This window comes from Scylla paramamosain, chromosome 32 (genome assembly GCF_035594125.1).
Source record: "Scylla paramamosain isolate STU-SP2022 chromosome 32, ASM3559412v1, whole genome shotgun sequence".
NCBI lineage: Eukaryota > Metazoa > Arthropoda > Malacostraca > Decapoda > Portunidae > Scylla > Scylla paramamosain.
The window spans coordinates 13,424,699-13,440,202 of record NC_087182.1 but is presented as its reverse complement, the minus strand read 5'-3'; the positions used below and the strand labels follow the sequence as shown (position 1 = coordinate 13,440,202).

The 15,504-nt window shown below is 37.6% G+C and overlaps 1 protein-coding gene across 3 annotated transcripts; it reads left to right on the top strand.

Annotated features, from left to right (window-relative positions):
• Window positions 1–415: 415 nt before the first annotated feature.
• LOC135089223 (cleavage stimulation factor subunit 1-like) lies at window positions 416–14,192 on the top strand. Of its 3 annotated transcripts, none has more exons than XM_063984606.1 (8): window positions 416–556; window positions 6,107–6,237; window positions 8,884–9,089; window positions 10,903–11,136; window positions 11,298–11,609; window positions 11,770–11,863; window positions 12,406–12,537; window positions 13,662–14,192. In XM_063984606.1, exons 1-8 carry the CDS (start codon window positions 483–485, stop codon window positions 13,769–13,771), a joined length of 1,293 nt encoding a protein of 430 aa, XP_063840676.1. In that variant the 5' UTR covers window positions 416–482; the 3' UTR covers window positions 13,772–14,192. The 3 variants fall into 3 exon arrangements, with proteins under 3 accessions (XP_063840676.1, XP_063840677.1, XP_063840678.1); XM_063984607.1 differs by having other exon boundaries at window positions 433–560; window positions 6,111–6,237; XM_063984608.1 differs by having other exon boundaries at window positions 442–556; window positions 6,111–6,237.
• Window positions 14,193–15,504: the final 1,312 nt, after the last annotated feature.

The following is a 15,504-nucleotide window of genomic DNA, read 5'->3' as shown; positions in this document are numbered from 1 at the left end:
GGATGTGAATGCAAGGAGTTACGGGTGGTCTGAGTCCGGCAGCAAAGTGTGCCAGATGTGTGACATGGGAGAGGATGAGACGTTGGAACATGTGGTGCTGGAGTGTGTGAAGTATGCCAGAGACAGGAATGAGATGATGCAAGTGATACTGACTGAGTTAGGGCATGATAGGAATGAAAGAGTGGAGAAGACAGGAAAGGAATGGATGGTGTTGTTGCTGGGACTGTGTAGAGAGGCGAATGAAAGGATGATTGAGGCGGTGAAAGAGTTTCTGGAGAGAATGTGGCGTGCCAGATATATGAACAATTAGGATAGAGGATGCTGTTCGTTTCTCTTTTTTTTTTTTCCCTTCTACAGGAGTTGCCGATCCAAAGGCCTGGCTCAGGAGCTATCCTGTGCCACTTGTACCATCAAGATCATCAAGATCAAGATTAAGATACAAACAAGCAGTGTCGGCGTGCTTGTCAACAGACTAACTCACCATGAAAGAAGAAGAAAAGAAAGAGGAAAGAAATAAAGTAAAGCAGAGGGAGCTGCTTTACAAACTCATGATCAGGCAAGTGTAATAGATGCATCAATCTTGTGGCGGGACTGGCTTTCTAATACTATTGGCTGCTTTACTCAACCACGACAAGAATGATAGACAAGTGGGACAACTTGCCGGAAAATGTAGTAAAAAGTGACAACGTAAACATATTTAAAAATAGGTATAACCGGCACCTTGTTCAGCATCAACTGAGAAGAGGCACTCCCTTATGAGTATTTGCTCCCCTGCCTCTTAACCCAACAGTAGGTAAGCAGTCAATCATTATCCTGTATAGTGGTGCTGCCCGTTAGGCTGACTAGAGTGTCTGGAGCTTCCGGGCCTGTCTCTCCCTCGGCCAGTTTTGGCCGGACTCGGGGTGGTAAGGCCCTACCAGGTGAGTTCAGTACTTACAAGGCAGCGCTCCCTTTAACTGCCATTGTGGATATGTTAGGGGATAAAATAAGTATTATTCTATTTTGACACCAAACTCACTTTTACTTCCGTGATTTGTCTCATTGGTTAGAACTCCTCATGGTGAGTTTTTTAAGCCCCACACAATAATAACATAAAATGATAATGTTAGCTATTTTGGAAAATTGATTAGCTTTCTTTCGTACGCAACAACACACCCCTTCCTCTGAGGTTCAGTCACAACTCACTCGTTCTCCCAAGGGACGAGGGGGATGCATGTTTGTTCATACGTGTGTTTGGTAAGTACTTCTGCATCTGTGCCAAATATGTCGCTATGATTTGTTGATTTGTTTGAAAGCAATGTCAAGGCCAATGAAAAAAAAAAAGATCAATTAAGCCAATCACAGTGCTGTATTTAATAGGAGATAGGAAGGATGGCAGATTTGAATCACTTCAGGAAAAGATGCCTCAGTATGATATCTGCTCCATCAATTATTTCCAGGCCATTGCATAGGAATCATTAACATTTTTAATGGGGGCACAGTGTCCTTCTGACCTCACTGAAGTGTCTGAGGTATGAAAGAGACTGCCATTTTAGGGAAGATAGACATATTTGGAGATGTAATGGCAGTTATGTTTTTAAGAAGAATATGAAAAAGCATCTCTGTAGATTTAGTGTGAGTGATTGTTCTTACAAAATACACACTTGCTGCCTTGAAAAGTGATAGTTTTTGTCACTCACTGGCTCAGCTAGCACTGGGACCATAAAACTGTTATAGAGTGCCTTGCCATTTCCTGAGTGGTCATTTTGTTGTGAGGTAACAGGTAACTGGTTTGAAAATCAAGATAGTGTTGATGGTGGAGATTGATGAGACACTAATAATGCACAGAAAATATGAAAGGGGCCGTACTTTTGTCTGTTACAGTGGAACCTTTGTTCTAGAACTTAATTAATTCCTGAATGCTGTTCGAAGTCCGAAATGTTACAAAATTGAAACTGTTTTCCCCATAGGAATCAATGCAAAATGGATTAATCTGTTCCCAGACACCAGTCTAATCTGTCTCAGTGGCTTATGAGAGGCACTTCCACAGCCAAGATGGCCACTTCACAAGATCTCCAGCTCACAAATTATTTACCCAGAAAGGATGTGTTGAATTAACTTAGTGACACAGAACTCATCATAAGATACTGTCTAAACTGTGCAGGTATTCTCTTTGTCACTGATCTAGTGAGGGAACCCTTACAGAGGGACACAAAGAGGAGCAACCCACTTACCACCAAAATGAATGTGATCATAATGCCTAGACATCTTGCTTGTGGGAAAAGCTACCGAAAAAATGCAATTGTGCAGTAGTGATGGTGTTGGGGGTTATCAAGAGAGCCACAGGTGGCTTGGGGCTTCTGAGTGCTGAAAACTGTTTGTTTACATAGAGGCTTTTCAAGGGGATCACATTTACCTTATTTCAAAGATTGAATTACTGTCTTACACTATGTGTCTCTCCTCCAAATATATAAAAACAAAGTAAATATTTATAGAAACTATTAACTAGTAATAAACAGCAGCTGTTGCTGTCTTTTAATATTTCAAATCAAGTAACTTTATTGTAGAACTGAATTATAATACCACAGTTGATGCAATAATGAGTTAAAAATTTTGTTCGAAAACCAATTTGCTCAAAAAGGGAGGTGTTCAGTAACTGAGGTTCCACTGTATAGTTTTTTTGGGGCATTGGATACCTAAGAATAAGTTCATTGTGCCTTTCACTGGACCAGTGGGAGAAAAAGAGACCAAGGCATGCTCTTGTTTGGCCTGTGTTCATGATTGTGAGTGATCAGTGGAGTGCCTACCATTATCTTAAAGACCACGGCTACCTCACTGTATGATAAGTCACTCAGAAAACTTTGTGGATCCAGCAGACAGTGAGATACACATTCAGAGCAGTGAGAGGCTGTGGCGTGACATTAAAAGAGTGGGTGAAATAGCAAGGTATAAATAGTAGTTTTCCATACCAGTACTTGGCCAGATACCTCTTCGTCACAGCCCACAAAGACCACACCACCCTCCTCCATGAATTCTTTCTTTAGGCTGCACTGCTGTGCCCTCCCCAGGGACATCAGAGTCTTGTTCCTTCTTCTATTTCTTATTTCTGTCACCGAGGAATCAGATGAGGAAGCAAGAGAGCAGAAATAAGGTAAGATTTAAGGTAAGGTTAGTTGGGTAGGTTAGCGTAGGTTAGGTTTAGTTAGGTTAGGTGAAGCTACATTTGGTTAGGATTAATAAAAACGTTGCCAGTGACTTTTGAAAGATTTATTGCCTTTTATTGGGAGTGCTATTGTGTGGTTGAAACAGTGAATAATTGGTATTTGCAAGGGCAAAACTATTTTTTTGGTGAGTTTTGATAGGTTTTGACTAATTTTGCTATAAATTACTGTTTCTTGTGGTGGTGGGGGGCAATAAATTAAAAGCAGGGAATTGCAACAGACACTAGTGGCAGATTAATATGAACCGCATCAAAACTCATCAGAAAAAAATAGTTTCATCAGCCAAGTGAAATTTGGCGTGAAACTAAAAATTTGCCACAAAATGGAAGTAACATTACATGTTATTGAAATAACTTTGCGTTTCCATCCTAGGTCTATGTTATATAAGGTTTAGATACCTTCATCTCATTAATTTCATTGCTGATCACCCCATTGTGTAGATCATGACTTGAACAAGTGCCTTTGCTGAGAAATAACCAGTCAGTCAGGGTAAATTTACATTTTTCACCCATCTAACAATTTTGGATGAGACTACATTTTTCTGGTAGATTTTGATGTGTTTTGAATGAATCTAGTAACCATTTGTCACAAATATTTTTATTTATTCATTTTTTTTTTACTTATATACCTCCCCCACACAAATGTAAACAATCAAATTCATAAAAAAAAAAAAAAAACATTAATTAAACCTAAACTAAACCAAATCTAATTAAACGTAACCTAACTAAACCTAACCTAATCTACCTTAACAGTAAATTTGATGAAAATTAATACCTCAGGAACAAACAATTTGTGATGGTAAAGATACACACTACTGTGTTATATGTGACCCAAGTACTTCATTGAGAATTTATTTATTTATTTTTTTGCCATGAGACAGGTGAATATGTGTAATAATATTCCAGTTAGTGTTTAGAAATTAACAGACCAAGGTTATTTCCATTAACCTACTAATTTTGAGACACTTTATTTCCAGGCAAAAATCTGACTTTATTTCCATATTATCAGTGGTTATTATGAAAATGTGGGTACTAATCGAGCATAAAAGTGTACCAAATTTTAATTCATGATCAGGTATCCAGAGCAGTTCATCTCTCTCTGTACAAAGCTTAACCTTGGTTCTTTTTCACATCCTCCTGCTGCTCTAAAAATAGAGAGAATGAGAGCATGGCAACTCTTTAAGATCACTAGAAGATTCTTATGTCAGAAGTTTCAAGAATGTTACCAGGATTTGGCTAACTATGATAACATTAACTAAAGTTATAGACACTACTGTGCCCATTCCCAGATAGCCTTTGAAAGGTCTCTAATTGACAAACTTAAAGATAACCCTAAAGCTTTTCATCAGTATGTTTGGAGTAAAAAAGTTGGAGCTGCTTGTTGTCAAGTCTAGTGCTATGGCTGAAATTTTTGTTAACAATTTTGCTTCTGTATTCAAAAGCAGTTGCCATAGCCCTTTCCCCCATCAGACTATAAGGAATTTGTGATTTTGTTAATTTTACTCTGATGTGAAAAAAGGCTTGTATCAATTGATCTCTGCACAAATATGGGACTGGATGGCCTGCACCCAAGACTGTTAAGATCATGCCCATCCCAAGCCTATCCCATATTCAAAATCTTTCCCACCAGCATGAGGAAAGGCACTCTCCTTGCATTGTGGAAGGCCTCAAAAATCCCATATTCAAGAAAAGTTTCTGCTCTGACCTACTAAATTACAGATCAACAAGTCTTATGGTACTTCTGTATGCTGTAATTCCATGAAAAAAAATTGTAGCTGACCTTATTTACTACTACCTTGAGCAAAATTCTATACTCATTGCTGACCAATATGGTTTTTGATGTGACAGGACAGCTAATGATCAACTGTTACTGACCTATGACTTTGTAATTCTGGGGTTATTGAAGGTCTGTCTAACTCACCTTATTGTGAGTGTCTCTGGATTCTGAACTTGAACTCTGTCCAAGGATGTGTGATGTGTGCTGATATCCACAAGTACTGGAAAATCTTCCATCAGTAGTGTAGTATCTCTCCAAATGAAATATTCTCCCTGTCTCCCTCAGTGGGCACAAGGGGTCATAGATTTAAGATTTTACATATCCACAGCTCTCTCGAGGCCCAGAGAAGATTCTTCTCATTAAGATGTGTGAGACTGGAATTCCTTATCTGATGAAGTAGTTGCTCTAGAACCAGTTTCCTTATTCAAGAAAACCTTGTGCTCCTTTCTTGGTCCTCTCCTTTACCAGTTTGTAGACTAGTCCCTCACCCTCATTCCACTACAAATAAAGTATTATACTAACCTGTACTACCTCTTTATATGGTATTATTCCCTGATCTCATAACCATTAATACACATTTTACCTATCTCAGTATTTTGCATAAGGTAGTCACTACTATTAGAACAGCTTGTTATAATCTTAATGATTAGTATACCTGCAGATCTGTGCTGCCCTTATATTCATAGAAATAACCTCTACCTGCCTATACATATATGTCATGAAAGGGTAGCCAATCAGTTGAGTCTCACAAAACCACACAGATAACCTTTCAGGGTTACCATAAAGTAAAAGACTCATGCACCTCACACACAGACAATAGTGAGTACTAAAAATGAAAGCAAATATTCCAAACTGAAAATGAATAGTAAATTAGTTTCAGATACATAGAAATCAGAAAAAAAAGTTGTTTTTGAAGCTGGTGAACTCTCAATAACCAAAACTCTCTGATCTAACCTATTCTTTTTACTATTCTCTTCAGGAGCTAGCATCTTCAGTAGTCTTTTTTTTTCATGTTTTTTTTTGCTGCCTTACCCAACTTTACCAATATTACCATGCATTTGACCTTACCTACTCTAACCTAACTTCAGGAGAGCTCACATTTCCTTAAAGATATCTGTAATTTTATTTAGCCAGCTGTTCTACGATGGCCATCAGAACTTTGCACAAGAGCTGGCTGCCATAGTGGATCAGGAAGCCACTGCTATATCCCCTTCAGACCGACTCATGAACATCATCGCCATTGGACTACAACATGAGCATGGTAAGAGCTTGAATGGCTTAAGTTATTATGAGAGTTAACAGTCATAGCTTTTACTGCAATTTAAAACAATAAGCTGATTAATTTAAAGCATGTCGAAGTCTATTGAAAATTGCTTTTTCCAGAAATTCTTTTGAGAGGCCTAAATAAGATATGAATTGTCAATATTAATACTTTTCAGTGATGTGGAAATATGTCTTGTGCACTGTCTTGAGGAATATCAGATTTTTTTTTATGTAAGAGCCTCTGGTCAAGGGCAAAAAAAAAAAAAAAAGAAGAAAAAAAAAAAAGCCTACTTATTGCTAGTTCCCATAGGATGTCAGAATGGTAAAAAAAAAAACAGAGGATAAGTGCCTTGAAACCTTCCTCTTCAAAAAGTTCAAGTCATAGGAAGGAGGGAATATAGAAGCAGGCAAGGAGTTCCAGAGTTTATCAGAGAAAGGGATGAATGATTGAGAATACTGGTTAACGCTTGCAATAGAGAGGTGTAATAGGGATGAGAGAAAGGAGAAGGTCTTATGCAATGAGGCCATGGGAGAAGGGGAGATATGCAGTTCGCAAAATCAGAAGAGCAGTTAGCATGAAAATAGCAGTAGAAGACAGCAAGAGATGCTTTTGATTCCACCCTGTCTAAAATAGCAGTATGAGTGGAACTCCCCACACATGTGAAGCATACTCCATACATAGCTGGATAAGGCCCCTGTGCAGAGTTAGCAGCTGGGGGATGGGGGATGAGAAAAATTGGTGGAGACGACCCAAGACGCCTACCTTCATAGAAGCTGTTTTAGCTAGAGATGAAGTGTGAAGTTTCCAGTTTAGATTATAAGTAAGGGATGGACCAAGGATGTTCAGTATAGAAGACACTTGAGTGCCATTGAAGAAAGAGGGGATAGTTATTTGGAAGGTTGCATTGAGTTGATAGATTTAAGAATTGAGTTTTGAAGCATTGAACAATATTAAGTTTGCTCTGCCCCAATCAGAAATTTTAGAAAGATCAGAAGTCAGGGATTCTGTGGCTTCCCTGTGTGAGCCGTTAAATTTCTGAAGGGTTGGACATCTATAAAAAGATGTGGAAAGTGCAGGGTGGTATCATCAGCCTAAGAGTGGATAGGACAAGAAGTTTGATTTAGAAGATCATTGATGAATAATAAGGAGAGAAAGAGTGACAGGACAGAACCCTGAGGAACACCACTGTTAATAGAGTTAGGAAAAGAACAATGACACTCTACCACAGCAACAATAGAACGTTCTGAGAGGAAACTTGAGATGAAGTTACAGAGAGAAGGACAGAGGCTGTAGGAGGATAGTTTGGAAATCAAAGCTTTGTGCCAGACTCTATCAAAAACTTTTGATATGTCTAAGGCAATAATGAAAGTTTCACCAAAATTCCTAAAAGAGAATGACCAAGATTCAGTAAGGAAAGCCAGAAGATCACCAGTAGAGCAGCCTTGATGGAACCTATACCGGCGATCAGATAGAAGGCTGTGAAGTGATAGATGCTTAAGAATTTTCCTGTTGAGGATAGATTAAAAAACTTTAGAGAGGAAGGAAATTAAAGCAATAGGACAGTAGTTTGAGGGATTAGAGCTGTCACCCTTTTTAGGAACAGGTTGAATTTAGGCAAAACTTCCAGTGGGAAGGAAAGGTAGATGTTGACAGTTGGAAGAGTTTGACTAGGAAAGGTGCAAGCACAGAGGCACAGTTTTGGAGAACAATAGGAGGTAACCCATCAGGTCCATAATCCTGTTTAGGGTTAAGGCCAATGAGGACATGGAAAACATCACTGTGAAGGATCTTAATGGGTAGCATGAAGTAGTTGGAGAGTCGAGAAGAGGGAAGAACAAACCCTGACTCATCCAAGGTAGAGTTTTTAGCAACTGAGTGAAGAGCTCAGCTTTAGATGACATGGCAGTGGTGCCATCAGGTTGAAATAAAGGAGGGAGAGATGAAGAAGTAAAGTTATTGGAGATGATTTTGGCTAGGTGCCATAAGTCACAAGGAGAGTTAGATCTTGAAAGATTCTGACACTTTCTTTTGGTTAGTTGGAGAATAGACATGGCATGATTCTGGGCAGAAATATGAAGTGTATGAGATTCAGGTGATGGAAGGCTCAAGTACCTATTTTGGGCCACCTCTCTATCATATATAGCATGAGAACAGGCTGTGTTAAAGTAAGGATTGGAAGGTTTAAGTTGAGAAAAAGAGTGAGGAATATGTACTCCTCCATGCCAGACACTCTCACCTCTGTTATATACTCAGCACACAGAGATGGGTTTCTAACATGGAAGCAGTAGTCATTCCATGGAAAATCAGCATAATACCTCCTCAGGTGCCCCAATGAGCAGAGACAAAATGCCAGAGGCACATCTGCTTTGGGGGATCCTGAGAAGGGATTGGAGTGATAGGACAAGATACAGATATGAGGTTGTGATCAGAGGAGCTCAATGGAGAGGAGAGGGTAACAGCATCAGCAGAAGGATTAGAGCTGAGGAAAAGGTCAAGAATGTTGGGCATATCTCCAAGACAGGAATATGAGTAGGGTGTTGCACCAGTTGCTCTAGGTCATTGAGGATAGCAAAGTTAAAGGCTAGTTCAGCAGGATGGTCAGTGAAGGATCAGTGTTAGATCTTGACAAACTCAATTTTCCAGAGGTGGATCGACCCCTAAACCGTCTGGAGTACACACTGGGGCCTGGACTAGATCTTGAGTATGAGACTGAGCCCCAGACCAGTGCCCCAGAGCCTGCCATGTATGAGACAGCCTATGTTACTTCCCATAAGGACAAATGTCGTGCTGCAGCCTTTTCCATGGATGGGAGCTTGGTGGCAACAGGGAGTGTGGATGCTTCCATTAAGGTACTACTGTATTGCCGTGTCATTCATCTATTCACCTACAAGCATCTGCTGGTCACCCAGCTAGACGTTCCCAAGAGAAACTCTTAGTGACTGATCTTTGGGTAGGATTAAGACCATTCACACATCACACAATGGGATGACAAAGTCACAACCCCTTGGCTTGTATCCCGTACCTACTTGCTGTTAGATGAACAGGGGCTACACATCAAGAATCTCACCCATTTGCCTTGCTGCATCTGGTACTCAAACCTGGACTTTTTTGGTTGTGAGCAGAGCATGATTATCACTACATTGTGTGATGTGTGTGTGTGTGTGTGTGTATACATGCACATAGGTTCTTACCTAATTGTATTTTTACAGGGTTGGGTCAAGATCATTTTGTTCCATTTTTTTATACAGGAAATCTGCCAAATCAGCATAATAGATATGTTTGGGGAGACTCAAATGACACTGAACACATTGACTCACACTCAGTCTACTGTAACATATATTGTATGTTACAGTGTTATTAATCAGAGTTTACCACCTGCAGCTCAGGTACAGTTCATGTTGTGTTGTCACAGTTGCCAGAAGCTACAACCTGGTGGTGACTTCTGATAACTATATGCTATGGAGACATTCACTGGTGCATGTAGTGATGTATTTCATTGTGTATTCTTTGTACTACTTTATTATGATATGCAATATGATATAGCACACTATAACTTGCCTTAACAGTTGAACTTTTCTTTTGGTGGCATGAGCCAGTGTATATTTTGTTTCCAATTTTCATATAAACAAAAGGTTTCTGTATTATTTGCTTTCAGTCACCCTACTTTGAACTTTTGTGGAATGACCATGATATGTTTGTTACTATTTAATAGTGTGGAGAACAACTTAGCATTGTTCTTGACCAAAGCTGAATGAAAGGATGAATTATGTGTCAAGAAGTTTCAAGAGAACCTTCAAAATATATCCTTTTTTTGCACAAGTAATAAATTTGGCTTACAATAAATAAAAAGTTTCCAGTTAATGCCAGCCATAGTAATAGCTTCATTGTAATGAGAAGTCATGGTGAAATGGTTGCCATAATGTAGGATCCTGAAAGAAACAGCAGACAATGTGGCAACAGTTTGTATAAGCAACCATTTATACAATATAGTGTCAACTTGGGTTCAGAGTTTCTGATTTTTTTCAACTGGCATAAATATATATATATATATATATATATATATATATATATATATATATATATATATATATATATATATATATATATATATATATATATATATATATATATATATATATATATATATATATATATATATATATATATATATATATATATATATCTTTTTTTCAATGTTTTGAAGCCATGCAAACTTACAGGAAATTACATCCTACAGAATACTGAGTGAGAGAAGTCTGACTGTACTGCTTTATGGTATTTGTCTCAAAAGTTATGATTGTTTTTTTTATTTTATTTATTTTGTGTTCTGTTTGCATATTTACTTATTTTTATTAATTTTTGATTATTGTTTTTTTGTCTTTCTTTCTTCTTGTTTTTTCTCTTCTTCATATTTTGATAATTTTTGTATCTTATCTTTTTGTGTGGAAACAAACCTGCTTATCCTCTCCAAGGTTCACAAATAAGATAAACATCCATACTTGTAGATTCTTGATGCAAACATGACATTAATTACTAATTATTTCACCTCCCTTAGATATGATATTGGTACAGTAATTCATATTGTAAATAGCTGGCTTAATATTCCCCCATAAACTTTATTAGACCAAGAAAAATTATTTTCTCTTATAATTCATTTGAAAGATCCTAGATGTGGACAGGATGCTGGCCAAGAGTGACCCAGATGCTGTGGAGCTCCATCCAGATGCTGTTGTTGGACATCCTGTCATCCGCACACTCTATGACCACCTGGATGAAATCACATGCCTAGAATTCCATCCAAGGGAGCAGATTCTGATATCTGGAAGCCGAGACACTAATATCAAGATGTTTGACTTCAGTAAAACTTCTGCCAAAAAAGCCTTCAAAACATTAACTGTAATACTGGGTTTTGTTTTTCTTATGTTTTTGTGTTTAAACTTTTAATATATTCAGAATTTTAACACTGATTATTAGTGTGATGAACTGATGATGAAAAAATAATCATATGGGCAGATTCAGTTTGTACAGTGGTAGTACCACAACTTTTCACCCTACAGGATGCTGAGCAGGTAACCAGCATGTCTATTCATCCCAGTGGAGACTTTTTGGCTGTCACTACTGAGGGTCCAGTGGTTAGATTCTATGATATCAACAGTGGTCAGTGCTATGTCTGCCCCTACCCAAGGGAACACCACACTGGACCATTAACCAGCGTGCGCTATTCTGCTGATGCTCGTGTTTGTGCAAGTGCCTCTAAGGATGGGGATATCAAGGTGTGGGATGGGGTCTCTGGACGATGTGTTCAGACTTTTACAAAATGCCATGATGGAGCTGAAGTCTGCTCAGTGCTCTTCTCTCGAAATGGGAAGGTGAGTAATGTGACAAAAGTGCTTTTTCTCATCTTGTTTCTCATGAGTCATATTTGTCCTGTTGACTAATATATTGATTTAATTCTTGGGTTTTTAGTATTATAGTGTTAATTTTTTGCCCCCTTTACCCTTTACATTGGGCATTGCCATAATCTTGCAGTACATCCTGTCCTCGGGACTGGACAGCATAGTCAAACTGTGGGAATTGTCTACGGGTCGGTGCCTCATTGCATACACTGGGGCTGGATCAGTAGGTGAGTAGCAGAAGTCTTCTGTGCTTTACTTTATAAAGCTCTTTGTATATTGTCTCAGTAGGTATGTAAGTAATTTGCAGAATATAGCAGCAATATATACCTATTATAAAAAATTAAAGTTTACAGTCAGTTTCATTTAATGTCCACTCAGTTACTGATATTTTATTTTTATATCATTGGCAAAAAATGATGTACAGGCCTATATTTTGAGTTTTTAAGAGTCCCCTCATGAAAAGGAAAAATGCTGAAAATGAGATAGAACCATAGTTATAGAAAAAAATAAAGGTTCTACATTATGTATCACATAGGACTCATAAAGTCTGAATGAAGAGAGAACTTATTAGTCTTAAGGCCAATATCTGCACATATAATTTTTTCTCCACAGATGGTTGTTTCATGTCATCTTTAATTTTTACTTGGCTAAAATTATTCTGTGTACATAAGAACATAAGAAATAAGGGAAGCTGTAAGAAGCGACCAGGCTTACACGTGGCAGTCCCTGTATGAAACACACCTACCTATTTCCATCTGCTATCCCTCAGGCCGCCAAGAACACAGTGCTCATGCCATGTTCAACCACACAGAGGACTTTGTCATGTTCCCAGATGAAGCCACCACTTCCCTTTGTGCTTGGGATGCTCGCAATGCCCAGAGGAAAAACTTGCTTTCCCTTGGTAAGTTTTGTCATTGAGTAGCAGCTCACCAAACTAGGTATGCATACTGCTTGTCCATCAGATCTTATTATTTGTAAATCCCTTGCAGGACACATTTGGTCTTTGTTGGTCTCATAACTTCATTGTTAAATAATTTACATGCTTAACCTAGTAATTTTTATCATATCTTTCTTTATGGACAGACAAGTGCAATGCAAGGAAGTGTCATGCTTTATGGTGGTGCTACTTGTTATGTTGAATATGATTTCCAGAGACCAGAATGTGCTGAAAGTGCACAGTGTGGTAAATGTGGTAGATTTTCCCTTTTCATTTTATCTTATTGATCTTACATCCCGAAGAAGAAGAACTATTTTACCACTAAATAGTTTTAACCAAGAATTCCCTAATGATATTAGAATTTTAAGTAAAATTTTCAAGGAATTATTTCACAAAATTCAAAATAAACAAGTAGAAGCAAAAAACAAATAAAATATTGGCTGTGTTTTGCAAGGTCAGAATGTACTTCTCTTAGGAGTGTTGCAAAAAGTAGTTAAATCAGGCTCACACAAGAGTCACAAAGTTGAGTTTAATGTTGGATTGTGTAAGAGGTTATCGCATCAGTCACTTATGTCCAACCAGTATTAGGCCACTGATGGATATATAACTAGATCAGTGTTGCATTGGCCTAGGAAAAGGATCAAAAGCTAAAAATTAACTGATGGTTTGTGCTGCATCTTGTTGACATTAGCAGTAGGAGTGCCATCAACTTGAACCATATGAAGATGGACACAAAACATTTCCATCCACTAGTTTTTACCCTTTTTCCCAAATCCATACTTGGTAGCATTGCTTTGGTAAGTTCATATCATTGCTTCTCATTTTCAGAGCCTATGAGGAGGGAATGTGAGAACAGAAATAAATGAGACTTTTCTGTCATAAACTTTACCTTAGGAATGCATATATATATATATATATATATATATATATATATATATATATATATATATATATATATATATATATATATATATATATATATATATATATATATATATATATATATGGGAGGATCTCTTGGAGTTAGTAGATTGATATAAGATTTGGAATGTTGTCTCATACTACTGTTGCTCATTTTACCTCTGCAGGTCACAATGGTCCTGTTAGACATATGGTCCACTCGCCTTGCTCACCAGCCTTCATCACCTGCTCTGATGACTACCGTGCAAGATTTTGGTACCGCAGGAATGTCCACTGAAACTTTTGTGTCTTCCTTTGGCCAGTGTTACTGCTGCTTTTGTGGTATATTTACACACCAGCATGTGTAGTGTTATTGCCAAAACTTTATTTATCTTTTTCTATTGACCTTTGATGCTCTTATAGAAGATATATTTCATAGTACATAATGCTGTTAATTGTAACTGTTGTGTACAAAGACATGTAAATTACAGTACTTCATGATCACATCAAGATCAACTGTGGATTCCAATTATTATGAGTCACAGTGGCTCCAAGACCATTAATGTTTATGATATCTCCATTTCCTTCAAATTAATGTTTGAATGTAAATTCTTGTGTAATTAGTTTTATGAATACTGGATTCACAATACATTACATATTATTTGTCCCTCCTAGAATAGAGTATATGTTAACTTTAAAATAAAAGCTATTATGTACTACTTTAGCTTTTTAGTTAACTTTGAAAATGCTTATTACATATTGTCTTAAGTACAAGGAATCAGAGAGCATAAACTACAAGGGTCAGCAGTATTTGTGTAGCAAGACTGAAGGTAAGGTTGTGATTCTTGTAATGCATTTATGAATTGATATTGATACTGAAACTAAATATGATAGATCTCTTGCCTATATACATGCAGGTCTATCTTTTGTTACCTACACATCTCTTATGAGACTGAATTTACCATTCTTTGGACAAACCTTTATAACTCCAGGTTTTGCAACACTTAAATTTGCCATTTTCCTTTTTCTCCTTAATTCTATAATCTTTTCTATTAATTTTCACTGCATTTTAATAGGAGAGAGAGAGAGAGAGAGAGAGAGAGAGAGAGAGAGAGAGAGAGAGAGAGAGAGAGAGAGAGAGAGAGAGAGAGAGAGAGAGAGAGAGATTTTAATGAGTGTGGCATTAGACAGCTGAGATCATTATGCATTTCAGGCAAAATGTGTTCAATGATAATAGTGGTATGATAGGGTATTCCACTCCATCATGAAAAAAAAGATAAATAAATAAAAATAATAGGTAAACAAATAAATGTAACAAGGAGAGATCTGTTTGGCAGTTTTCAAGGCTGTGACCAAGCAGTCTCACTCCTGATCAGTATGCATATATGCAGATTCCACCTCTCACAACTGACAAGGATGAATAAGTTTTCAGTGCTGCCAAATGAAGGAGAAAACCATCACTGAAAACTTAGATCTGAGAAACTATTTATATGACTCCTATCTAACAGAACATATCCTGCAAGCCTACACAAAGCACTCCAAGCTTGCCACACTTTGCAACCAAGGAAGCTACCAGAATTTTTAGCTTCCTTTCTTACAGCCATTTACCAGTGACTGGATTCCACTTGCTGACCACTCACATTTCTTGCCAATAATGCTTCTCATTCCATTTTTACCCACCAATACATCAGTTACTGCAGAAAACCTGTAAGCAAGTAGTTTATAATTTGAAACATATATGCACCACTTCCCCTTCCATGCTTGTGTTACTGCCAAGTGGGTGAAAGACCGCCGAGAGGGTGAAAGTTGTTGTTGTTGAGCATGTGTATGCTAAATAATATGATTTGTGTTATGAGAGTTGAAGTGAACTAGTATATGAAGCATGGGTAACACTAAGGAAACTAAGTTATTAGAGTAGAGATTATGGAAACTGAATTCATTATAGTAGTTAATGACAGTAGTGAAGATGTGTGAGAGGAACTAGCTATGGAGAGCTTATCTGCAGAGAAATAGTGAGAGTTGTTTACATGG

What these genes read in the sequence shown, in the direction of transcription:
- LOC135089223 (XM_063984606.1), top strand. Translation starts at nt 483, where the DNA reads ATGAAAGAAGAAGAAAAGAAAGAGGAAAGAAATAAAGTAAAGCAGAGG. An exon ending in TCTTCTCTCGAAATGGGAAG is followed by an intron (nt 11,610 to 11,769) that starts GTGAGTAATGTG and finishes ATAATCTTGCAG; the next exon opens with TACATCCTGTCCTCGGGACT. An exon ending in CACTGGGGCTGGATCAGTAG is followed by an intron (nt 11,864 to 12,405) that starts GTGAGTAGCAGA and finishes GCTATCCCTCAG; the next exon opens with GCCGCCAAGAACACAGTGCT.